The sequence below is a fragment of the Dama dama genome, chromosome 28 (assembly GCF_033118175.1).
Source record: "Dama dama isolate Ldn47 chromosome 28, ASM3311817v1, whole genome shotgun sequence".
NCBI lineage: Eukaryota > Metazoa > Chordata > Mammalia > Artiodactyla > Cervidae > Dama > Dama dama.
Window position 1 is genome coordinate 32,656,267 of NC_083708.1, and position 26,442 is coordinate 32,682,708.

The 26,442-nt window shown below is 38.4% G+C and overlaps 1 protein-coding gene across 14 annotated transcripts in view; it reads left to right on the forward strand.

The window, feature by feature from the left end:
* The window catches only part of ROS1 (ROS proto-oncogene 1, receptor tyrosine kinase), a 113,375-nt gene that overhangs the window by 66,785 nt on the left and 20,148 nt on the right, over positions 1-26,442 (forward strand). For all 14 annotated transcript variants that reach the window (XR_009690993.1, XR_009690992.1, XM_061132003.1 and 11 more), the window contains 12 exons: positions 1,373-1,575; positions 3,080-3,224; positions 4,087-4,319; positions 4,407-4,583; positions 8,114-8,282; positions 8,987-9,104; positions 12,112-12,302; positions 14,238-14,321; positions 17,873-18,005; positions 19,280-19,442; positions 20,747-20,811; positions 21,773-21,902. Coding sequence is in view for 12 of the 14 variants with exons in the window: in XM_061132003.1 (XP_060987986.1) it covers positions 1,373-1,575; positions 3,080-3,224; positions 4,087-4,319; positions 4,407-4,583; positions 8,114-8,282; positions 8,987-9,104; positions 12,112-12,302; positions 14,238-14,321; positions 17,873-18,005; positions 19,280-19,442; positions 20,747-20,811; positions 21,773-21,902 (1,811 nt within the window). In the remaining 2 variants the exon portion in view is untranslated. The remainder of the gene's footprint in view (positions 1-1,372; positions 1,576-3,079; positions 3,225-4,086; positions 4,320-4,406; positions 4,584-8,113; positions 8,283-8,986; positions 9,105-12,111; positions 12,303-14,237; positions 14,322-17,872; positions 18,006-19,279; positions 19,443-20,746; positions 20,812-21,772; positions 21,903-26,442) is intronic.

The following is a 26,442-nucleotide window of genomic DNA, read 5'->3' on the forward strand; positions in this document are numbered from 1 at the left end:
CATGTGTACTACTATTTTTGTTGTTTCTATTTTGTTTATTTCATGTGTCATCCATGAAGTTTTCTAGTGTTGTGCTCCTAAATCTATTTTCCCCACAAACCTTCTGGATTTTGTTTAATGCAATGACTTTTAGGAATGTATGTATCAAGACTTCCCTGGTAGCTCAGGCGGTAAAGCTTTCTACCTACAGTGCGGGAGATCTGGGTTCGATCCCTGGCTCAGGAACATCTCTTGGAGAAGGGAATGGTAGTCTTGCCCACCCCCATCCCCCACCACCAACCCCCCCTCAAAAAAAAAAAAGTGGCTCAAAGGAATGTATGTATCATATTATGGTGGAACTGACTATATTTTTTGCTGAGAGTCATAATAAAAAATGTTTGAAATATAAAAACCAACCAACCAAAAACAAAAGCAGCATCACATAGCCTTATGGCTGATAGTCAAACCTAAAGTGGTTTTCTTAAGTTCTCTCTTCCATTAAAGTCACAATGTCATTCTAAATTCAGTATAATTCCCTCTTAGAGATGGACAGAAATGAAGAAAAGAAACTCTCTTTGCTTGAATGTATTCAGTTATAAAATATGTAAGTTATACAGTATGAAAAATGGGAGAATTCATAAATAAGCTGAATGTATATTTTGGTAAATAATTCGTTAAGAGATTCAAAAGGCACATGCAATATCTAGTTGAGACTGAGCACACAGGCATATCTGTAGAATGAAAGTCCTAAAGGTGACATCAGTTTTCATCGTAGGAGTTCATTGAAAAATGGGACTGATAGAATGATCTCATTACTTTCTTCGAAATAAAAAAGGGTCCATTTTGCTACTCTCTAGGTGGCACCCCACTCCAGTACCCTTGCCTGGAAAATCCCATGGATGGAGGAGCCTGGTGGGCTGCAGTCCATGGGGTTGCTAAGAGTAGGACACGACTGAGCGACTTCACTTTCCCTTTTCACTTTCATGCATTGGAGAAGGAAATGGCAACCCACTCCAGTGTTCTTGCCTGGAGAATCCCGTGGACAGAGGAGTATGGCCAGCTACAAGCCATAGGGTCGCACAGTCAGACACAACTGAGGGGACTAACGCAGCAGCAGCAGGTACATAATTAAGCGTACTTTCGCTCCATCTGCTGGAGATTGTAAGCAATTACCAGTTACTTTGCTCTCTTTTCCCGAGGCATTTAGCATCTTCAAAATACATGAAAAAAGGTGTCTTCCTGTCCAGAATAACATTTCCAACACTCCAATATATCATACCTTATCTGTTAAATAAAAATGAAATGTGACATTATCCTTGATGTTAGATAAATCTGCTGTTTCTTTCTTATCCATATGTGTGTATATATTTAATCATTTTTATTATTATTTTAGATAGAGCATTTCTGTCTCTAGCTTCCGATATTGCAGAGCCAACTATACTTAACACCACTAACACCAGCCTCACAATCAGATTACCACCCACTCGGACAAAACTCACATGGGACGGCATCACCAGTCCCACTCCCACATACCTGGTTTATTACAAAGAAGTAATTGACATGAAGAACAGCTCTGAACTGAGAGATAAAATGCTGGTAAGGCTGAAGCCACTTGTCTTGTCTTTTCCCAAGATGCCCTATTTTGATATAAAATCCTCAGCCAAAGTATTTTCTGTATAGTGTTCTGAAATATGCTATTACTTTGATTTTTTACAGCTGAATCATCAAACCATTCTGGATTCTAGTCTCTCGCCTGGGAGTAAGTTAAGCTTTAAGGAAGTACATTAACTCTAACTAATGGTAGATTGCCTTATAGTAACTGTTCCCTGAGTGTCCTAAAAGAGCTGGGTTTGTTGCCTCTCTAATTATTTTATCTAATTATACCCAGAACTCCAGTTCTGTTTTTGTGGCCATCCCAACAGATTGAGGGGTAACAAGTAAATTGGGCAGAAAGAACATTATTGTGTACCTCTTTTCCATCATATATAGCTAATATACAAATTGTACTTTATATTTTTATTTTCTATAAATGTGCAATTAGGCAGGGACTACCTTTTCATCCATCATTGTATTCCTAGCACTTAGCATACTATTTGGCATTGTATAGGCATTTACTAGGTATTTCTTGAATGAATGAATGGACACAATTCATTCCATCACTGGCACTGATGTTCTAATTCCACGTGATGGAATCATGTGTTTCTCGTATTTTTCTTTGTACTTATAGTTTGATCAAGTGAAAAGATGAAATTGACCATCATCTATTGGAGGTAACAAGTGCTGTACACTTTGACAGAAAGTACATCTGATTCTTGTTACTTCATTTGTCTATTTAAAATATATATATTATTTATTTTTGAATTTTGTCTATTTTAATCATCCTTTACACATTTCTAAAAGAAGTTGTTTCAGAGACAGATTAGATCATTTGGCTGACTAAGATTGGGCTTCTGGCATTGGCATTTCTCTTATTAGAGCTAATCTATCGTTTTGGCTTCACAGTGATTAACATGGATCAAAGGCAGTGAGTGGTTCTCAACCTTGATAGTGCACTGGAGTTTTTAAAGTCTCTGAGCACATGCTTCACCTAAGACTAATGCAATCATATCTCCAGGCGTGGGACCCAGGCATCACTGTTTTCTTAAAATTCCCCAGATGATTCCAAAGTATAACCAAAATTGAGAACCACTGGTCTAAGGAAAGCCTTTTCAGTTTTTTAAGCTTTATTTCTAAGAATGATTAGGTAACATAGCTTAATCTTTTACTGTATTCACTTATGTGTCACATCCTCACAATACCTTCCTGCTGAATTTCTAATGCACAGCTAATAAGACAATTTTGTCCTCTGGGAATTTATCATCCTACATAAAATAGTTAAGTAACAAGTGACTGAGGGCTGCCAATCATTTGGCATTCCTGGAAACATTAAACAACTCAGGTCTGGGCAGACTAGGACAATGAAGACCGTCAGTCATGATCCAAGATTTAAAAATAAATTAAAAATTTTGAGTCTTTTCCTTTTTCTCTCTTTGATTAAATAATTTCTCCCCATTTGTACAAAAATAAGAATAAGTTATTGATTTTTTAAAATTAATTACAGGAATTTCAGGGGAGTATCGCCCTTATTGAAGGTTTACAGCCATTTTCAACATACATGATACAGATAGCTGTAAAGAATTATTATTCAGATCCTTTGGAACAAATACCTCTGGGAAAAGAGATATGGGGAAAAACTAAAAGTGGAGGTGAGTTATGGGCATGGTGTGGGTTTCTAGAGTGGGATTTTGCAATTTATGTGATGTGTGAGCCTGTATTTGGTTTTTATCTGGATGTTAAGAAATCTTTCTTATGTGAGTTTTTTAAGCTTAATAGAAAAATGTGTTTGTAGAAGAATATTCTGATGACATCCTTACTCTAACACCAGAAGATGATGAATAATATTCCATCAAAATGAAAAGCAACTATATAGCAAAACACTGTAACAAATTCTGTTACTGGAAACACATTCTTTGGTCTCACCACACAGTGTCACTCTCTTCCTGTATATTTCTAGGTCTCTGCACACGTGGTGAGACCCAGGAAAGTCAAACGTTTTCTCTATGTGAATTTTTAAAAAATTATTTATTTTTTAATTGAAGTTTTAATTTAGTTGCTTTACAGAATTTTGTTGTTTTCTGTCAGACTTCAACATGAATCAACCATAGGTCTACGTGAATTTTACTGAGGGCTACTGAGATGTAAAGTCATGTAACCTCACTACCTTAAAGAAAATGGATTTAGAGTCTGAAAAATGTGTTTTAAGAGGTGGTGATTATTATGAGGAAATGCCATTTCTTTCACATGTCTCCGATGGCTTTCACAAAACCAGAATTGGCCAGATCCTCGAACTGGAGTCAGAGAATGATTTAGTCATTAGTCAAAAATAAGCCAGAGCCTTTCAGGCAGCCTGGTAACTTACCATTATATAAGAGGCTGGCTTTCCCTTGGAACATCTGTCATTCATTCTGCTCACATGATATGCTTGTTCCTCAACCAAGACCCTATGACTTCTTTCCATCTTTCAGTGCTGTTGCAACATCCCTTATTGTGCACTGCTATTTATTTCAGTACCAGAGGTGGTTTGGCTCATTAACACAACCGTGCAGTCAGACACCAGCCTCGTTATATCCTGGACGGAATCTCACAGGCCAAATGGACCGAGAGAGTCCGTCCGCTATCAGGTGGCAATCTCTCATCTGGCTCCCATTCCAGAGATTCCACTAAGGCAAAGTGAATATCCAGATGGGAGTCTCTCTCTCCTCGTTACTAGACTGTCTGGTGGAAAACTCTATGTGTTAAAGGTACGGCCAGTGGATTGGGTACTTTAATTACCACGCTCGAGAGCAAGGTTCGAGAAAGGTTAAGCAATTGTTCCTTTTTACTAAAAGGTTCTGGCCTGCCATGCTGAGGAAATGTGGTGTGCAGAGAGTCACCCTGTCACTGTGGAAACATTTGACTCGCCAGAGAAACCTTATGGCTTTCTTCCAGGGAACACTAGTTTGCAGTTACATTGGAATGCTCCTTCAAATGTTCACCTCATCAGATTTTGGTGTGAACTCCAAAAGGTACATCTCAGCATACACTTTTAATGCAAATCTTTGTTTTATGCTATAGAATAAATCAAAAGGCCTTTTCAAAAAATATCTTGAGGGCATTCACTTGTATTAAATGAGTGATATATTTGACAACATTCATTGATTCAGATTTTCCAGATAGATGTGGTAAGCTACCTAGACTGATTTCTGATGGAAAAAATTCCCAGAGAGATTAATTTGCTCTTAAAAGGCTCCACATAAAAGGGTATAAATTACGGTTAACTGGTTTCATAATGTTTTACTTTAGATGTTATCAGCATGGTTCTCTGGTTTGAAGTCCATAGCAATTTGTTTTATTCTATGGGGAAAAAAAAGAAATGAACAAACATAAACCTAAAACCTGTTTATAAATGTTCTTTCAACCATTTAAGGACTGTGTAGCAACAGGAAAGAAGTAAATGATAAACTAGTTTATTCTAAAGTAGTTGGATCCTAGCTTGTAAACTTTAAATAGCTCCTCATTCAAAAATCTTCATGCTTTAACCAATGTAAAGCTATCCACTGAATTTAAGCATCAATTAATCTAATTAACTCACTTCTAAGGAAAATCTACATTGATTTTTATACTGATACACTTAATAGATTATTAAGTTTTTATAATTGTGACATTTCATTTTTCACTACTATATATTTATGTGTCCATATTTGCAAAGCCTTGTTAGGGGTGTTTTGTAAAAACAAATCAGTATGGTCATGACCTCACTTTTCTTTAAAAATGAAGTTGCTCCCCAGAGGTTTTAAACTTTTACTATATAAAATATTTTTTAGAATCTTGTACTTTTAGATAAAAACTATGAAAAATAAGCAACAGCAGTGATAAGTTGCTCTAAGTATTAAGTTGATAAGACCAAAGACCACAGTTTAATTGGATTTTTTCCATTGAGCATGTTAATGATGATTTGTTGCCTATTTAGAAAATAGTCATTTCATAAAAATTCAGTTTTAAATTGGAGAAACTGAAGGGTCATCTTTTTGGGGGGGCATCTATTAAGTAAGCTTAATGCGGTTCAGCTTGAAGTCAAGGGGAGGGATGTAAAGTTCATTTCTCATATCAAAGGTGTGAACTGAGGAAGGACCTTAGAGGTGATTCCAGCTTCTCGTGTTACTGATGAGAGGTTGGAGACTCTGGCAGGTGGCCCGATGAGTCAGAATCACGGCTGGACGGGGAGGACCCTCAGAGCTGACTCATCTCTGCAGAGGCTTTCCCTTAGTCCATCTGCAGAAGGAACATGAGTCATCATCACCCACCCCACTTGTTAAAGTTTAGGAGAGGGGCAGCAGACGGGGCCACCTGGTTCTGTCCCCATGACTTTCTTATGATGTTTTTGTTTCAAGACCTCCTCTACCCTTGCTCAGAACAGATTTTTAGATAGATCACTTGAGAACTCATGAAGCTGAAAATGTAAGATGGTAATTTCTACATGCATGATAACCTACAAGTACTAATGTAGAAGGCTGTGTTCTGAAAGGGTTGGTGATGACATCTAGTCGGAACGGTCTATTTCTTTTGAGCAAGTTGAACCTACCTCATCGTGATAGGAAGTTAGGAACAGTCTTGTAACGCCACACCGAAACTCTGAGGGGTGAGTGACAAAGGTGAATATGCATATTTTAATTAATCTTTTTTGTTCCTTTCCACCTCCACCCTTCTCCTTTCTGGAAAGGGAGAAAAAGATAAGCTTCCAGTCTTCATCTTCTCCTTATATGGAAAAATGAGAGTCTTAGAGCACAAGGGCTAAATTTTTATCTTGGTCTTTAGATTTCATAGATTCTTTATTATAATAATGCGTAGAAAAAGAACATATTCAATTTAAGATTGAGGAGAAACAAATAATTTTGCTTTGGTAAATTTTTTTCATGAGAATTCACTAAAATGGTCTTTTTCTCAGCTATCCAGGGGAATCCCTACCAGAACCAGACATTTCCGAAGTTTCTGTCTCTGAGACATCATAGTCTGTACCATTTCCCCCACACCCTTGCTCAAAAATTTGGAAATCCTCTCTGGCAGCCTTCCCCCGCTACACTTGTTGGCCTCTGATGAATGAAGATCCCAACTCCCTTGTGATTTACTGGGGTAACCCATGGCATCTCTCCAAGTTAGTGGTCTGCCCAGGACATTCATTGCTGTGGTGAGGTCAATACTCTACAGTTTTCCAGCAAAACCCTTGGCCAAATATCTCCCTGACATTCCAAGGGGTTCTTATGATTTCTGGGTGGTGTGGAATGTCAGGCCGTCTAGACTACTCACTGAAGAGGCATTAAGGAGGCAGGACCAAAAAGGGCTAAAAATTTTCAGCCAGGACTCAACATCTCCCTTCCTCCTTGCCCCTCACCCACTTCAGAAGGTTCAGAATAAATATTATTTTGCATCTGCATCTATTTCATTAGGCTATATGAATCAGTGGGACTGAGACATTTATGAGTTTAACAGGCAATGTCTCTGACATCAGCATTTCTGGTTTTTCTTTTCGTTCCTTCTGTTCCTCTTTCTTTCTGTACTAAGGTGATCTACTTCCTGAAGGTGCTATAGTAAATTATTTCTAACTGAATAGAAAACTAATATAAAGTGCCCATCCAATGAAATGGCATGACCTTGTGAATGCTAAATGAAAAAGGAGATGTAAAGTAAGGTTTATTTATGGAAACTGATCTTCTTAGGAAACTTTACTGGGGAAAATACATGAAGAACCCTTGACAGAAGGCCGTATCCTCTGTCTTCTCCTATTTGTATATTGAAAAAAGTCATCATTTTCATATAAGATATTAAGGGTCTTGTATCTTATTTAAAATACACAGATATTTAAAAATACACAGATTTTTAAAAAGCAGTGTTTCAGAGAAAGAATTTTAATATAGCTATAATTACAGACCCAGTGAAATGAAAGTAACATTTCCTATATTTAACTTCTAACCTTGCTACTTAGTGATTGAGTGACAATAGGCAAAGATTTCCTTCTTTTAGGGAACTAGGCTTCCTATGTAGAAAAATAAGGAATGTTGCTTAGATGCCTGAAGAGGGTTTGGGGAGGAAAAACGAAACGTTTTCATTTATAAGTCACTGTGGACTTCTTCAATATGTGAAATATTGTGAAAATATTACTACTTTGAAATTGGCAAATGTGTGGAATTGAAAATATCACAGTTTTAATTGATCATTTCCCCTCCGCTGTGAATTTGCATCCTCAGCCATCCTGATTGGATAAAGAGGCCTATGATTAGGGATACCAAGAAGCCAAACAATCCTCCCGATGATGAACAGTCAGAGGTGCACGTCGCACCTTGGACTTTTCCTCGGGACCATCGTTCAAGTAACTTACAGCTTGTCATAAAAAATAAAATTGCTGTTGGTGGAAGGTGATACTATCTGGGATCTGACACTCATAAAGAAGCTCTTGTTTTAGTATAAACTTCAAGCTTTAATGCTTGCTACAGGCTTTTGAATTTCTATGTTTAAGAACTCACTTAAAGAAACAAATGTTAATTGAGACTTCTTTTCCTAGTGGAAGCACAATGAGTTTTACCATGTTAAAGCTTCGTGCAGCCAAGGTCCTGCTTATGTCTGTAACATCACAGACCTCCAGCCTTATGCTTCCTATAATGTCCGAGTAGTGGTGGTGTATAGGACAGGCGCAAACAGCACGTCGCTTCCGGGAAGTTTTAAGACTAAAGGTGAGTACTATCATATTCAACACTTAGGAAACTCTAGACATCTCTCAATTCTTTTCTCATCGCTCGCTTCACTAATCCTAGAGGTTGAGATTTTTCTTAAAAGAGTAATTTACTCTTTAGAGCCTGACTGAAGAAATTGAAAAGAGGTAGGGGTTTCTTACAGGCAGTAATGAGATAATACTTGTCTGGTTTTGCAGGATTGTAAACTGGAAAAAATTGTTTCACCTTTCATTATTCTGATTTTCTGTCTAGCTATGATATTTTATAGTAAGAAATAAATGAAAACAGTGTCACTGGGTGTTCAAATATTTACTTATAGACTACTACAACCAGATGTTAAAAATAAAAAATCTAACAAGTATATTAAATTAACCAGTGTTTTAACAGCTATTCCATAACTCCAAGTTGATCCCTGTAAGAATCAGTGAAAAATGCTCCAGATCTTACAATCATCTTTTTTACTTGCATCACTTATTTTGTGTTGGGCTAAGATGTATTGTTACTCCTATCATAAATCTATTTAATCCATCACTAATAAAAATCTTCAGATACTCACTTAAACATATGCACTCATATGAACGTATTTCTGAACATTTCTTTAATGTATTTGGCTTTTCTCTTAGTAAATGTTGTCTATAGAAAGATGTTATGCAGAATATTTTATATTTCTATCATATCAATCAAATTTTCTTTTGTTTCCAAAGCTGGAGTCCCAAGTAAACCAGGCATTCCAAAATTATTAGAAGGGAGTAAAAATTCAATACAGTGGGAAAAAGCCGATGATAATGGAAGCAGACTTATGTACTATATCCTTGAGATCAGGTATGTCTGTTTACAAGAGTGCTTTGTAAACTACAAAGACCTAAGCAGTTGATTTTAAGGTATTATTGGATCAAAATTAACAATATTTATGAACGTGTATTTATAAGTAAACATAAGGGATCTTTAGTGTAAGGGTCTTGCATGCCTCATTACATTCTTTACACAATTCCTAGTGGTCAGCCTTGGCATTCAGTTACAAGGCAGATAATCATTCTTCTCAGAAATCTGCGACACCTTGTCAGTGGAAACAACTCGGTCTTTTGAGCATGCACCTAATATTTACTTGATTCTGTTTAAGAAGCTAAATTGATGTTTGATGTTAGATAATGGTATGTATGTAAATTTCTGACACTGATTTGTTTTAGAAAGATGAATAAGATCTAGTGAGAACTGACCATGACCTGGTATATTGATTTCGGAAGGTGAAGTCAAGTCAAGATCTGAAATGGTCTGTAGTGTATAGGCAACCCAGGATTCTCTCGCCATTTTCAAGGTTACAGTTTGAGGTGTATTCCCAGGGACTAAAATTGCGCCTTCGATGAAAATCTGATGAACATACGCAACCTCAGATCCGGCCAGTATGGGGAGCTCTGTGAATCATAACTGGCTCAGATGAGCTGACTTCGTGCCAGCTTGAGGAGAGAATTCCAAATTCCACAGACACTCCCCTCACGGGACTATGAAGCCATCTTTTAAGAAGCTCCAAGGACAAAAGTCACTTCCATAATTATAGTCCTGGCAACTTGAGCTTTAGATCTATTTTTGCTTCATCTTGCTCTGGCATTCCCATAACCTTAAAAAAATTTCCTGCTCACACTAGAGAATTATGTTTGCTTATTTCTAACTGAAAACTTCTTGAAATTTCTGGTACTTTTTTTTTTTTTTAAATGCAGACTGAAGTACACTCTGACCTGTAGAACTGTCTTGGTGGTCTATGACTGCAGTTATGTTCACCAGCCAGGCCACACCATAGTCTTACTACAGCCTTGCTAGGAGCACTGTAGTGTATTCCCCTCAGTAACATGTGAAGTGCATAGCTCCATAAATACTCTGCGTTTCCTTGCTCCCAAGTCTCTACTCTCAGGAGAGGGACTGTAGGATAATATAAAGTGTCATCTATCTCAAAGGATTTCATAGTATCTCAGAGTAACTTCTTCGGTCAGGACATTTGTGTGTACTTGCTCATGTTGTATTGGTGGTGTTAGTGCAAAGTGCATGCACTTGGGAGCTGAGTAGATTACATGAGTTTCCCAGGGCAGTTTCCCAGGGCAGTCAGAACAAAGTACCACCAACTGGCTGGCTTAAAACAACAGATATGTATTCTCTCACAGTTCTTGAGACTGGAAGTCTTAAGTCAAGGTCTTGACAGGATGGATTCTAGGGAAACATCCTCCCTTGCCTCTTCTCAGCTTTTAGTGATGGACCACAATCCTTGGCTTTCCCTGGTGTGTACAGGCATCTCTTCAGTCTCTGGCTCTGTTATCCCATGATGTTCTCCTTGGGTGTGTCTCTTCTTAAGAGGGCACTGGTCATTGGATTTAGGGCCCACCCTAAACTAGGACCATCTCATCTTGGCTTAATTACATCTGAAAAGACTCTGTTTCCAAGCAAGGTCACATTCACAAGGTCTGGGTGGCATGAAGTTTGAGGGGGATTAGCCAACCCAGTACATAGACTACTTAAAATCCTTGCTCTATTTCTTTTTTGAACTTAAGCTTTCTCGTCTGTAAAATGAGATGATGATATCTACCTCTTCAGGTTGCTGTGAAGATTCAGTGAAATGATACAGCATATGAAAAGCCCCAGTATGATGTATTGTAAATAGAAGGTGCTCAACCAGTGTAAAAAGTCTTCCTTCTCTTCCTTAGTGGCCAATGTCTGTGAAGAACCAATTTATACATTTTAAAAATTTATTTATTTTTAACTGAAGGATAATTGTTTTACTATTTTATACATGTTTAAAGGTCTCTTTCTTTTGGATCAGTGTTGTTTGGGTTGAAAATTGAAATTGCCAGTTCCCAACATGAGGCTTCAAACAATGCAGGAGAAACACTGTCCCAACAGCTTTACTTGGGATGGTCCCAAGAACACTTAGCTGCTGGTCACAGTTGTGACCGTCACTGCTGTCCTGCTCCTCATGATGTCCTAGCTCATCCTCTGTCCCTTGGAGGCTCAGCTTTTGCTGTCCTTGGTGCTCTTTCAGGACAGTCATTCAGTTAGTGGGAGCAGAACTGGCTTCCATTATTTATCTTCAAGCTGACTGTGGGTTGGTACCATGCCCTAAAACTGCTGCAGTCTGAAAAGTTTCAGACCTTTGCAGACTTGAAAAGGTCATTGTCAGAAAAGACATAATGGGAAGGCCTTGAGCTTACCTTCGGTCTATGATTCTGTTAAAAGTCATTTTAGTATGTCTTTTGAACCCAGCTCTTGTTCTCTTTCCATATTTCATTAGAAAGAGTAATGAGGACTGATACTGAGGTAGAGTGTAGGCTAATTGGAAGCAACGAGGCTCGGAATCTCAGATACAATGATAATTTTGGTGGCTGAACTATTTTATTTTCTTTTTCAATTTTATGTTCTGTGTTTTATCCAGATATGGTATCAGTAAAGGACAGATAGCATAAGAGACTGAAAATTAAGAAAAATTAAAAAATTCCCAGTTAAAAAGTATGAAATCACTGACGTATGTGTTTGGAATTCTGAAGAAAGTTTGCACACTCCAATAGTAAGAAGAGGCTCTTCAGCTGTCTCTCAGCCATTGATTATTCATCATTTTCCAGATGGGCTGAGTTGGTTGGCTCCAGGCATTGCTGGGATGACTTTATAAGACTCTGCTATGTTCTGTGGCCAAACCATGTGAGAGGAATGAGATCAAGGGCAAAGTGTGCAACAGGAGACGCTCTGGAGTTCTGTCATTAAAATGATATATGAGCATCTAGAAATAACACATATATTGTCTTGTATATTTCCTATATTTATGATTCTGTTTTTTTTTTTTTTTTTGCAGAAAAATCACTTCAAATGATTCATGGAACCAGAATTTAACATGGAAGATGGCATTTAATGGCTCATGCAATAGCATTTGCACATGGAAGTCCAAAAACCAGAAAGGAACATTTCAGTTCAGAGTAGTAGCTGTAAATAATCTGGGGTTTGGTGAATACAGTGGAATCAGTGATGATATTATATTAGTTGGAGGTATGTTACCATGTCTGTCTACATACTAACTTATCACACAAGGATTCAGAAATAAAGATAAGCGTATTCTTAGTGTTAGCAGTAATTGAGTGACTATATAACTTCACCAAACTACCATAGAAACTATTGAACTATTTATTTTATACTATGTGAGCTTCCTGAAACATCAATATCAACATGTCCTTTTTCTCCTCAGTAGCCATCAGCTGATCTTTAATACCTACTGCATCAAGTCCATGCTCCTAGATGGACTTCCAAGGTTATTCGCAGTCTGGTTTTTATCCAGCCTTATTTTTCTGTTCCTGGATCTCTCATCTGCTACACAACACACCTGAAACTTGACTTTGTCTCTTCCCCAATATCTACCTCTTCCACTGGGGAGCCTATTTTTGTTTATAATACTTTGTCTTTCTAATCACATAGGCTAGAAATCTCAGTACCATGTTTGATTTTTCCCTTTATTCAGTCACCAAGCTCTGTTGACTTTATTATCTTGACTTCTGTCCACTAAGTTCCCTTCTTCCTGTTTCTACTTTGGCTTTCCTAACTTAAGCTACCACACAAGCCCATGCTCTTGGCTTAACCCCACGGCTGACAGCTAACCCAGCTGAAGCACAAGCTGGATCACTGCACCGCTCTCTGAAAATCTTGAAATGGCTCTCCATTCACTGCCTTCAGAATCAAGTACAAACTTTTCTGTGGCATTTAAGGCCTTCCATGATTTGCCCTCCAACTGTGGTTCCTCTTTCCCAATATGTATCCTTACGGCTATAGCCATACCAAACTGGTAAACAAACAAACAAACAAACTTCCATGACACCATGTTCCCTCAGCCTCAGATGCAGGCTTGCACCACCTACCACTTTCCCTTGACTGGGCTTTTCTTTCTCTCAGTTTGTCAACTGAAATTCTTCTCATCCCTCAGTATCCATTGTGATGCGTAACTGCTGCTCCTTAGACACACACAGCACATTGTTCTGTGCAAAACTGACGTCATTCTTATTTGTATTATAGTTAGTTACCTGGAGAAGAGCTCCACAAACCTTTTCTGAAAGAACCAAATAGTAAATATTTTAGGCTTTTCAGGCTACATTCAGTCTCTGTAGCATCTTCTTTTTTTTCTGATAATATTTTTAAAATGTAAAAATTATTCTTGGTTCACGAATAGTACAAAATCAGGCTACTGTGGCCAGATGTGGCCTGCATGCCATAGTTTGCCAAGCTCTGGTCCACAAGTTCATCTTCTCAGTGAAACTAAGAGCAGGTACTGTGTTTTCACCAAGTGGCGCTAGTGGCAAAGAACCCGCCTGCCAATGCAGGAGATGTCAGAGATGTGGGTTGATCCCTGGCTCGGGAAGATCAGGAAGATCCTTGAAGGAAGGCATGTCAACCCACTCCAGCATTCTTGCCTCAAGAATCCCATGGACAGAGGAGCCTGGCAGGCTGCAATACATAGGGTCCCGCAGAGTCAGACATGAGAGTAAAGTGACTTAGCAAGCACACACACACATCATGTTTTCATGTTTATATTCCTCAGTTAAATACTCATGGAATTAAATGTATATGAAGACGTTATAGAGGAAATAATGCTCCCAACTATATGATAAATGAAAGTTGAGAGGTCTTTGTCCCAAATTCATTAAAAAGATTATTCATGTTTTATCAACCATTTTAAAGTAGAAGATAGTGTGGGTATATTCCAAAGATATATTGGAAACCAGATAACTGGAAATGAAAAAAGAGAAAAAAACCCCTTGACTTTGATTACTCACAGTGTAAATGTATTCTCTCCATGGATGATTTCAAGCTACTGATGGTTTAACTATTGGCTTGCAAAAATTCAGTAGGAGTTAACTTTGGCACATTCTGGCATAATACTGAGACAATCGAGTTTCACTCTTTGAATTATGTTCTTTTTCTCATTTATTTTATTAGATGGTTTTTGGATACCAGAAACAAGCTTTATACTTACTATTATAATTGGAATATTTCTGGTTATTACAATCCCATTAGTCTTTGGTAAGTATAATAGATTTAAAAATACATCAATAGGTAATAAACTGCTCACTTGATCATATTAATTGATTCATCTGAGTTTAATTTATATCTGATTAATTTTCTACATGAAATAGATTCATGAAATTCACAATGTTACCTTTGGCTATGTTTCAATCACCATTAAACCCTGTGAATTTTTTTTCTAATTTGGGGTAACCATTTCATGAAAAATATATCCATATTTATACTTCACAGTATTCTTTAGATAAAACCACTTGCTAAGGCACCAACTTCTAGCCTTTTTTAAAACCATATTACAGACTGGCTATATAACAAGTGTTTGTAACTTATAGTTTGAAAAAAGTAAAAGAAAAATAACTCTGGGTATAAAAAAAGTGTAGGATTAAAGGGAGACCAGTGAAACCCTTGTTCGGGATAGTCTGGGTTTCCAGGCAGACAGCCTAGTTTAAAATGAACAGGGCCTCTTGCAGAAGATCCATTTCTGGCTTGTAGCATTCACTCTCACTTTTGGATGTCTGATCTATTTGTTTCAAATCTCTGCTCATTTGTAAATAACTAGGAAAGTAGAGCAATTTGGCTAGATTGATAGAAAGCTAGTTATTTCTCATCACTAATTTTATACTAATGTGTTAGTCTTAAAAGTCTTTCTTTAAACATTTAATAATGAGAAAATACAGGGACAAGCCCCCAAAAGGTGATTAAACATTAGACCTTTCAGGTTATCATACATCAGGGCTTCCCTGGTAGCTCAGTCAGTAAAGAATCTGCCTGCAATGCAGAAGACCTGGGTTTGATCCCTGGGTTGGGAAGATCCCCTGTGGAAGGAAAAGGCTATCCTGTATTCTGGACGATATAGTCCATGGGATCACAAAGAGTCGGACGTGACTGAGAGACTTTCACTCTCAGGTTATCATAGTGGATCATACATCCTGCTTTATTCCCGTCATTCCATTATAGTCATTCCTACTGCTTTCAGTCTCCTAAAATGGCCTGATTTGGATTATAAGATACACAGTCACTCTGTCATTAACATATGAGTCTCTGACATGCTGAAGCATTACAAGAAAGACGTGATATTTACCAGAAACCAACACTCAAGCATATATTCAGGAAATTGCAGCTTCTTTTTTTTAAATAAATAGGGAAAAGTTTAAGGAAAAGTTAACCTTTTCCTTATTCAACAAACATAAAGTTGAACCCTCAGGATAAAGAAAGTCAATATTTCACTCCATGTCCTAAATCTGTATTCTTTCCCCAAACTGATTAGAGTCATAGCCATTAGCATGTTGAAACTTGAATTGAGATTTTTTTTTCAAACATTCCACACCAAACAGTATGTGGAATATATGATTCCTTCAGCTAACTTGGAAAGCTAAAAATTTCAGCTGAGCCTGCTAGGATTTTAACCTGTGGTTCCAGGGAGTCTAAGTACTGCACAGCAGATGTTTGTGCCCCTAAGCCAGCCCCTCCAGAAACACGCATATGACTGTAGTATATTTGGCAGTTGGCATATACGCTTGACTGTCTGCTTTCCTGCTGGGAAGGAGTATTACGTGAAGGATCCTGCATCTGACCTTTGCCTGCTTACTTGTACATCACCGTTGTCTAAACTCATGACTCTAGTGGATGAACATGAGATAATTTCAGACAACCTATTGTGCTTTCAAGACACTTCGTGGATATCTGACTTTCCCAGGACTTAAAGGTCTTTATTCTACTTGGAACTCATGCATTTTTGAGTGGAGCTAAGCTAATTTGGTTCTTTGGCTTTTAGTAGTAGTGCATGTGGTTTTACTGGTAGGATTGTGTGAGTGCATGAGGAAAGATTGAGTTATTCAAATAATGAAAATACCAATTGTTTAAAAATTTGAATTGTGCTGAGGGCCTTCATCAGTCATACTTATAAACACAAAATTGAAACAAAGATTTTAACATAAGCATCAACAGCCTGCTCTTTGGTGAGTGGTTATATCTACTGTGTAACGTGAGCCTTACACTGGGAGCAAAGGAAAATAGGCTGTAATGGTGCTCTGTGACAACCTAGAGGAGTGTGATGGGGAGTGGGAGGAAAGCTCAAGAGGGAGGGGATATATGTATATTTATGGCTGATTCATGTTGTTGTATGGCAGAAACCAACACAACATTATAAAGCAAGTATCCTCCAATTAAAAGTAAATTAAAAAATATAATTGCTGACCTCAGGAGCTTGTCGTTTAATGGGGGAGGTAAGACATATTGGTTTCCCTTGTGACTCAGCTGGTAAAGAATCTGCCCGCAATGTGGGAGACCTGGGTTCGATCCCTGGGTTGGGAAGATCCCCTGGAGAAGAGAAAGGCTACCCACTCCAGTATTCTGGGCTAGAGAATTGTGTGGACTCTATAGAGGAGTCATAAAGAGTCGTACGCGACAGAGTGACTTTCACTTTCACTTTCAAGACATATCCTGTGCAAAAAGTATAATGAGAGATGTGTTAAACAGTAATAAAAAGAAGTAGTAAATGGAATGTAGAAGACAGTGACACAGCCATGCTGACTGAGAGCCGCAATTGGTCTTATAAGTTCAGAGATGAGATATCAACAGAGGTTGCAGAGGTCTTGGATAGCATCCCTGAGGATATGGAGTCTTGAGCTGGGTCTTTAAAAATGAAAGACGGGTGGTAAGAGCATTTCAGGTTTAGAAAAATTGCATTAGCATAAGTACTTAAGATCTTTTCCTGTGTGGTCCCTCAGATGGAATTTCACTTGCATAAAACTTCACCTGTTGGGTACAGAAGCTACTGTGGAATAAAATTCAAATTTTAATCATCATCTCGCAAAGCATCCTTACTGTTTTCAACTTCTGTGACAATATTCTAGTATAGATGGGCAATCTTAATGACATAAATGTATTTTAATCTTTGAAAAATATAACATGTTTTATGGTTATAAAAATATTATTTGCCCACTGTATGAAGAAAACAATACAAATCACCCATGATTCCACAACTAGGGAGGACCACTGCTAACACTTGATAGGTTTCATTCTAATAATCTTTCCATGTATGTGAGTATGTGTATTATGAAAAACAATGAATATACACTCTGACCTCTGCATTTTAAAATAAAACATGCCATTATATAGAAAGCATCCTTCAGGTCTGCTGAGGAGAATAACCTGGATGTATCTGGATTCAAAAATGAATTTGTTCACTAACAATTATAATGCAAATTTGTTTTGGTTTATTTTGATTCTAGTCTATGAGTGATTTTGTGAAATAAGTTCTGATAGTAGATACTTCCAAGTGTTTATAACAGTAATTGGAAACATATTAAGATTTACCCTGAGAAGTGAGGTAAAATGTGATGTGGTATAAGTTATACATTTTCATATGGCTTTTTACCTGGATTTAGTTAGTTTTTCTATTATGGGCCTATTTTTTTCAATCAACTTTGGTTGTTCTATCAATAGAGTTGTTCAGTATAAACTTTAAAAATGTATTGTTAGCAGCATTTTCTAAAGAAAGAGAAAGCAATATTTTATTTGGTAAATTATGCTTTTTTTTTTCTTTATAGTCTGGCATAGATTAAAGAATCAAAACACTCCCAAGGAAGGGCTGATGGTTCTCATAAATGAAGACAAAGAATTGGCTGAACTTCGAAGTCTGGCCACTGGAGTAGGGCTGGCTAACGCCTGCTATGCGATTCAGTATGTAACCTGGGCTGGCATTACGGGACACCTAGATGAAAAGTGTGGGCATGCTAAGTCGCTTCAGGCATGTTGGACTCTGTGATCCTACTGTGGGCAACTCTAAAAAGACTGTCCATGAGTGCCACTCATTGCCCAGGACTGTCCTGGTTTATGCCCATTATTCTGGCATATTCAAAAATGACATCCCCTTTCATTCTCAAATGTGACCTGGGATGGATGGCAAATTATGTTGTTATCCTATCCTAAGAAACATGAACAAAAATCAAATGTTTTCTAGTGTTTTAGCACATAATTTAAAAATAAGTAGAACAAAGAGATAAATGCTACGTGGAAGGGAGTAGACGGTAGTATGGTTGATTCAACAAGAAAAGACAGATTCTCTTGTGTGTGCTATTAAGTCAATTTTTTTCTATTTTCAGAAATTGTATGGTGATTGTCTACAAGACTTCTCTAAAATATATGAGGTTTTAACTTCCACTGTCATCTTAATTTAAGAAGATATTTAAATGTCTCATTTAAAAGACACTATATTATGCTCCATGCAAAAAGGATTATATATAGTCATAGGCCTTGTTTCTAGAAATTTATTTAAAGACATAAGAACACAGGACTTGAAGTAGACACAGAGGTGACCTAAATATGCTTTTCAGAGATGACTTTTCCTTGAGAAAATATGTGGTGTATCTGATTTTCAAGATTCTCTTTTAAAAACTCAAAGCATTTTTAATGCTGATGAATTTTCACCTCCTCATAATATTCCAAGTGAGAAACTTGACTTCCTCAAAGTTAATCTGATGGACAAGAAATGATGTTATAGTCATAGTAAATTTTGTATTACATGAGAGATTAGGTGTATGGAGTAAAGTAAAAGCTTTGAGCTCATAAGCCCAGCTGTATTTATTACTAATTTGCAATAGCTTTTTATACAAATAAGTGACCTGAAGAAAATACAAACTGATAATTTTAACAAAACAAACTGCAGTGAAAAATTTTGAGGCAATGCACTCATAGGCATGTTATCAAAAGGAAGCTGCCTAGAGGTGAAGTAACCTACTCTGTCTGGGTTTCAGAAGACAGAAGGAATATTCTAGAAGGTGGAATAGGACTGGAATAGGGATGCAGACACAACACCATGTCACATTGAAGGCACTACAGTGTTGCCAAACCATGAGATTTCTCTTCCCTTTCTCCTCTTTTTTTACTCTCAAACACTAATACCCACATCCACTTATAAACCATTTTGGGAGACCAAAAACAGCATTATTTTCCAGTACTCTTCCAACCCAAGAGGAGATTGAAAGTCTTCCTGCCTTCCCTCGGGAAAAACTGACTCTGCGTCTCTTGCTGGGAAGCGGCGCCTTTGGAGAAGTGTATGAAGGGACAGCGGTAGACATCTTAGGAGTTGGAAGTGGAGAAACCAAAGTAGCTGTGAAGGTAATGTGGATCTTTTAACTCCTCGGCTTGTTACGTCAGCGTTATTGACAGGGACTTATTTAAATATAACTGAGAAAAGAGGAGTGATCTTGACTGAAAAGATGACTGGGAGAAGGTAGAAACCTATCCATGGCTACGGAAATCAACAGTCCTTTTTTCCATTTCCTGCGTAAGTTCTGTTATTAACAGTTACCTCTGAGGTTACTAATTCACTAAGACCAGCAGAGAGGTTTTCCTTTCAAACATGCTCTAAGAGAACTGCGGTGCTTGGTGCTGGAGCAGATAGTAAATATTTTAGACTTGCTAGCCAGACGGTGTCAGTTCTAGCTATGCAGCTCTGTCACTGCACTGTGAAATCAGCCACAGTCAATATGTGAATGAATGGCTGTGGTTGTGTTCCAGTAAGACTTTATTTATAAAAATGGAAATTTTCATTTCACATAATTTTCATGTGTTACACAGTTCTCTTATTTTTTTATAACTTTTTTCAACCATTTCAAAATGTAACAAGTTAATTATACCTCAGTAAAACTGGAAAAATAAAAATGTAACACCTATTTTCAGATTATAACTGTACAAAAATAGATGATAGGTTAGAATTGGTCCACAGGTTGTAGTTTGCTGACCCCTGTACTACAAAATTATTCATCATAGTGCCTTCAATGCAGTTAAAAGGAAGCACTAGATATACTCTTGTATTTTTATAAAACTTTCTTTTGATCAACAGATGACGTATCTTTTATGTAATTGAGTAATATCCTGATTATTGCTTGTTAAGAATTTATTGCTTTGAGAAGTTGTCAGAGAAGTTACAAAATTCTCTCCATTTCCGGTTGATAGTATTTTAACATACTTTAATCTCAAATGGTTGAAACAAGTGTTTCTTTTTCTTACATAACAAGATGACTTCTGGCTTTGGTGTAGTACTGTGTCAAGCCAGAGCTAGTATATCTGAAATTCTCTCGACTTTGCACGCGTGTGGTGCCTCATGGTTCTTAGATGGCTGCCAAAGAATCAAGCATCACATCTTCATTCAGGATATGGAAAGGGGGAAGGATAGTGTTAGGTGTATATGTTCAGGAAAGTAAAAAATTTCCACACACCTCCTCAACAATTTACCCCTAACATTTCATTGATCAGGACTGAGTCATATGGCCACGCTTGCTTGCAAGAAAGGCTGGGGAGTTGGAGAACAGTTTTGTAAGATAAAGGTGGCTGTTACAAAACAAACGTCGTCTCCATTAACTACTTAGCTCACAGAAATGCCTGCTAGACTGATTCCTGGCTTGTTTTATGTTGTGCAGACTTTGAAGAAGGGCTCCACAGACCAGGAGAAGATTGAATTCCTGAAGGAGGCACATCTGATGAGGTATTAGGCAGTTCTGAAATAATTTTCCCTTGGTATGAGTAGGAAGCTTTTACATATGATTAGTGGATTTTTAACTTTCAAAATCAGCTGACATTGCAGATTATGTTCAAAATAAGCGTGGCTGAAATTTTTTTTTTTTCATGGCTGAAATTTAAAAGGAAGTATGCCTGGAGTGACAAGTATTCTGTAGAATAGATTTTTATGATAGATTCTCTGAGACTGGGCACAGGCAGTCCTTAGACAATAGGTCTTCTTTTCTTTTACCTCCAGTAAGAATCATGTTTTGCAAGGGATTTCTGAGGCTGATAAGCTTTATACATGCTTATGTTCTTCTAAATGTGTAATCATAAGTCAAGTAGACCAAGTAAGGGAGAGTTCTCTTATAAGCACAGTGACATCAGTGAAAATATTCTTGGTCTTGGTAAACTTGTCTTCAAGTTAGAGTTAGTTGACAGTAATGAAAATGACTCAGGTACATTTTAATAATGCTGAGGCGGTGGTCAACAGGGCCCCAGGTTGCGGGTTCTGACCATTAGACTGGGGCTTATTTGCTTTGACCTCTTAAGAAAACAATTGTAGCCAAAAATTGCGTGTCTGAATTGTTTCTCTAAAAGGGAGAGAATTATTTCATACTTGTCATGACCAAAAATGTAGTGTTTTAAAATGTCTTTTGAAGAAAGGTATTAGTTAAAGTTACTTTCTTTTCCCAAAACATAAAATACTTGATATAAATGCCACTTCTTCTGAAACTACCCCTATTCTATCCACATGCCTTGGCCACTAGGGGTTGCAATATTACCTCTGTAAGGCAGGCATGAAAAGGAGGCTTTCATTTATTGGAGGGGGAAAAAATCAGGGGTTGAAAGGAAACCAGAGATAAAGATTTCCTCTGTTTCACAAAGGCCTTCAGGAGACTTCTGTCGCTGACATGTCTTCCTGCCTGTCTGTTTCTACCTTTTAGCAAGTTTAATCATCCCAACATTCTGAAGCAGCTTGGAGTTTGTCTGCTGAACGAACCCCAGTATATTATCCTGGAACTGATGGAGGGAGGAGACCTTCTTACCTATTTGCGTAAAGCCCGGATGACACCGGTAGGAAATGGGGTCCACACTATTGGTTTGGTAACACAGATGACCTTTAAGTTCCTCTTAAACTTCTTTTAAGTTCAATAGACTGCAGCTTTGCCTGATGGTAGAAATTTAGAAGACTTCCATCGGAAAAATTCTTGTATTTCCTTCATATTGGATTACTCAAACTAGAACCCTGGGCTAATGTCTGGCCTTTTCTGGCTGATTGAGCCTGTTTTTAGTATCTAATGGAAAAATAGGTTCCCCACCACCACCACGCTGCCAGAATCGTGTTCTCTCAAGAACAGAGAGTGTGTGGAGTTTCTCTGTACTTAATTTATCTGCCTTTATGTCACAAATTGAAATTTCCAGCCCTCATGTCTTTACCAAGTACTAGGTTATACGTCCCTCCCCAGCTGACATTTTCTGTATGGATTTTCACAGGCATCTCAAAAACAGATCTCTTGATGTCATGCATCCTCCTTCATGCCCCCCATCCAGTTCCTTACTTTCTCTTTTCCTACCATCATGCTAATAGGTCCTGTCTGCTCTGGGGTTCCTCTTATAACATGCAGCCCCAGTCCATCCTCCCCATCTCCCTGGGGCCGAGAGCAGGTGGTCTCGGCCTGCACAGGTGGTCGTTGGGAATCCAGTGACCTGTGTGTTGAATCAGGCTCGGGGGCGGGGGCGGGGTGTGTGTTGAATCAGTCTCAGCTCCTATGGAATTTGCTTTAGGTCTCAGATGAGAAACCCTTGAGACAAAACAAGTAACTGAAATTTAAATCTGTAGTTTTAAAATTTCTGTGTTTTATTTCTATCAAAGTACATGTGCGTGCATGCGTGCTAAGTTCCTTCAGTTGTATCCAACTCTTGCCACTCTATGGACTGTAGCCCGCCAGGTTCCTCTGTCCATGGGATTCTCCAGGCAAGAACACTGGAGTGGGGAGCCATTCCCTTCTCCAGGGGATCTTCTCAACCCAGGGATTGAACCCAGGTCTCCTGCATTGTAGGCAGATTCTTTACCGTCTGGGCCACTAGGGAAACCCATCAAAGTACACATTATATGCATAAAAAACTGAACTATATGACAAGGTTTATGGTGAAAAATAGGTGTCTGCTCGTTCCTTCTGGTGTTTACCTCTGCGTTCCTAAGTGCTCTGTGTATATGGTACACAGTGAGTTTTCAGCCTTGGGGGAAATCTATTGACTGTCTACCGTGAGAGGCAAAGATTTAACCCCTTAGTCATGTACCAGCCCAGCCCCATCAGCTCTACACACAGAAAAACTTCATTTTCCCCATTCTTTGATAGTCACCCCAATTTGCAGATAAATCACCTTTGCAGGTTTACATTGCTATGCCTATTTAATTATTATTTGATACTCAAATACTATGATTGTGATTTTTCTCTTGAGTAGTTTAATAAATGCCTCTTCCCCCCCATTTGCTTAGCTTTCTATATACCTAAACTTTCTGGCAGAACTGTAATCCTTTCTCAACATGGTTAAATGTATCAGGTAATCCAGCGCCTCACAATTTTTCCCCTGGACACTTCCCTCATGGAGTTGATATGGGTACCTTGTCTTCTATCTCTACAGAGCTGTTATCTAGGGGTTTCCTTCATGTTTACCCTGGTAATTTCCATGTTGGGCCCTTATTTCCTCAATTCCATGACTTTATTCTGTTTTAGAAAAGAGAAAGCACAAGTGGCAAAAATCTCCTTTTTTTTTTCCACTTTGAGGAAATGTTCTTTTTCATTCCCTCACACTGGATTAATGATTTGCTGTGTTCTAGGTTGAGAATCTCTTTTCCTCAAAACTAAATCCTCTTTGTCTTTGTTTTCTAGCTTCTACAATTGCCTTTAAAACCTTTTGTGCCATTCTGATTCCTGGACAAATGATCAGTGACCTGCTTTTTTGCCCTTCTCTTTGGAAAATTTTAGGAACTTCTTCTTATCTGTGGTGCTTTTTACTCATCTGGATGCTCAGCCTGGAAAATCATGCCTTTCAGTTCTGGGATTTTTTTCATATCATTTCTTTGGCAATTAACTCTTTTTTTTCTTTATTTCTTTGTTCTAAAAATCCTATTATTGGGATAATGGTCATCTTTGTTTTATCCTTTTATTAACTATTTACTCCTATTTTCTACTCTGTATTTTTGCTCTCAATTCTGGTATATTTCCTCAACTTTGAAATAGAATTTAAAAATTTAATTTTCCACAGCTCATTCTTATATTTTGACTGCCTCTTAAAATAGTATTCTGATTTTTCCATACATGCAAAATAGTCTTTTATCTTTCCTAGGATACTAATTATAGTGTTTTTTTTTTTTTAAGTGTTAATTTGCTTTCTACATTGTCTTGACTTCCTTTTTGCCTCTTGTTCTGGGATCTGTTTGTAATGTGAGACGCTTTTCTCAAATGTGTGGTAATTTGTGGTCGGTCTGCATATTTAATAGTGAACCCTAAGAAGCTGATTGGAGCCTATGTGTCCAAGCAGCTTCCTTTTGTTGTCAGGTGGGACCCTGCTATTCTGTTGGGGTCCCCTAATGACAGCATCTGGATGTCTTCCCTGGCATATGCCAGTTTCCCCCAGAGAGAAGTCGGCTGGTCTCCTGCCTGGGCAATAAATGTGTGAGCCTCAGTTCAAGGAGTTGAAGCAGGGAAGAGAGCTGGGGGTCTCAAGGTTCAGAATGAGGATGCGTGTTTAATTCCCTTCTCTGTTTTCAGCACAGAGCCTCAGCATGACTGGTATCTTTGAACTTGGAGTTATTTTGGTTCTGTGTGAATGTGTGTGTAGTTGGGGGAGGGGGTTGCAGTTTGCAGAGGAAAGCCTCCTGCTGCAGTGAGGGGCTCTAGTTAGCCCATAAAACTAGTTAGCCCATAAAACAAGCTTTTAAGTATTCACCTTGCTCTTCACTCTACTTCTCACGCCTGCATTCAGAGATACTTGCTGCCTTCAATTCCAGAGTACTTACAGGGTTCTATAGTGAAAAAAAATCTCTTAATTCTTGTCTTCTTCTCTGCAGGCAGCTAGCTTTCACCTCTCTGGGCTCAGCTAAATGACCACGCCTCCATCCGCTTCCCTTCCTCCAAAACGTTGGCTCATGCTCTATCTATTCTCGTCTGTTCACCCTCGTGAGATTATAACATTCCCTCTATAAGGTCACTTTAGTAAGGTTTGGGAAGAGACTTTATTAAGAAAGTTTCTTGGTAGATTTCTTCGTTTAGTTTTTTGTTGGAGAGAGAAGAGACAATGAAGATGGGCTGAAAGAACTCACAGCGCTGCTTCATTACAAATAATGAATCCTATTCAGCTAGTGTCCTAGTGGCTCAGATGATCGGTTCTCAAGTGCACGTCAGTCCTTCTGCTGTCTTTCCTGCTGGCTACCCAGGCAGCTTCCACGCTTGTCTCCCTTGCCAGGACCCTATAGGACAGGATGCCCTTAGGTGCTCAGTGCTAGAATTAAGGTCTGGGGTCCGCAGCAGAGCACCACAGGCTCTAAGCTCTCAACAGGCTAAGTTCATGTGGGGCCAGCCGTCTCTCCACGGAGGGTGCTCAGAGGCACCTTTCTAGATTTGCCACAAGCATCCTTCTCCTCATCCCTGCTCTGAGACTGTTTTGTTGAGTTGAATGCCTAGGGATTGACTGCAACTGGGTCTATAAACCTTAGGCTAGTCCTTCATTTTCAGGACGTTCAGTTTCTGCATCTGTAAAATGGAATATTGAATCTAAACTTTCTCAGTCCCTTTTAACTTTGACATTCTAAGATGTACTAAAATAGAAAAAGTGAAAAAACAAAAAGAGTGAAAAAAGAAGAAAAAAAAAGCTCTATCAAAAAAAGCTCTGTAGATACAAATCTATTATTTGTATCTATAATACACTTCCATAGCCAGATGCGATTGAATTCGTGAAATTTCTGCTGCATATTTATTTCATTTAATACAACAGTGGGGGATGTGGCAGTTGCTTTCAAGGACCTCGCCGTATGGTAGAGTGGGTAAGTCACGTGTGAATAACTCATTTAAGGTAGAAAGAGAGAAGGTTCATTAGAATGGAGTAGAGAATATACTGATGAAGCTCAGATAAGAGAGAGAGATGTTACCTTCTGGGAAGATGCAAGAAGGTTGCATGATGGAGGTTTTCTGTTTGGGACACAATCAAGGTGTGAGAGAGAACAGTTTCTGAAACTACACCCATATGAGTTATAAAAGGCTTTGACTAGGGATAGACCGAGATAGAGATTCGATACATCTGGAGGGTTGGCAAGAGAAGACAGGTGTCCAGGGTAGCATCTGGAGTTAGAGAGGCCCAACATGGGGTGATGAGGTGTCCCAGTAGGTTGTCACGGGGACTAATAGGTGTAAGTTTTAGTTAGAAATCCAGGCAGGCAAGGAGCATCTGAAAATCTGTCAGCAGGGAACAAGGCACCAGTCATCAGACTGTCATTCAGGAGGAGGATTCTCTGGGAAGAATGTCTTCAAGAGTAGAGTAGGTTTTGCCAGGAGTAAAGCAGGGTTCTGTTCATCGAGGAACCGGTGAACCTGGCGGGACACCCAACAGGGAC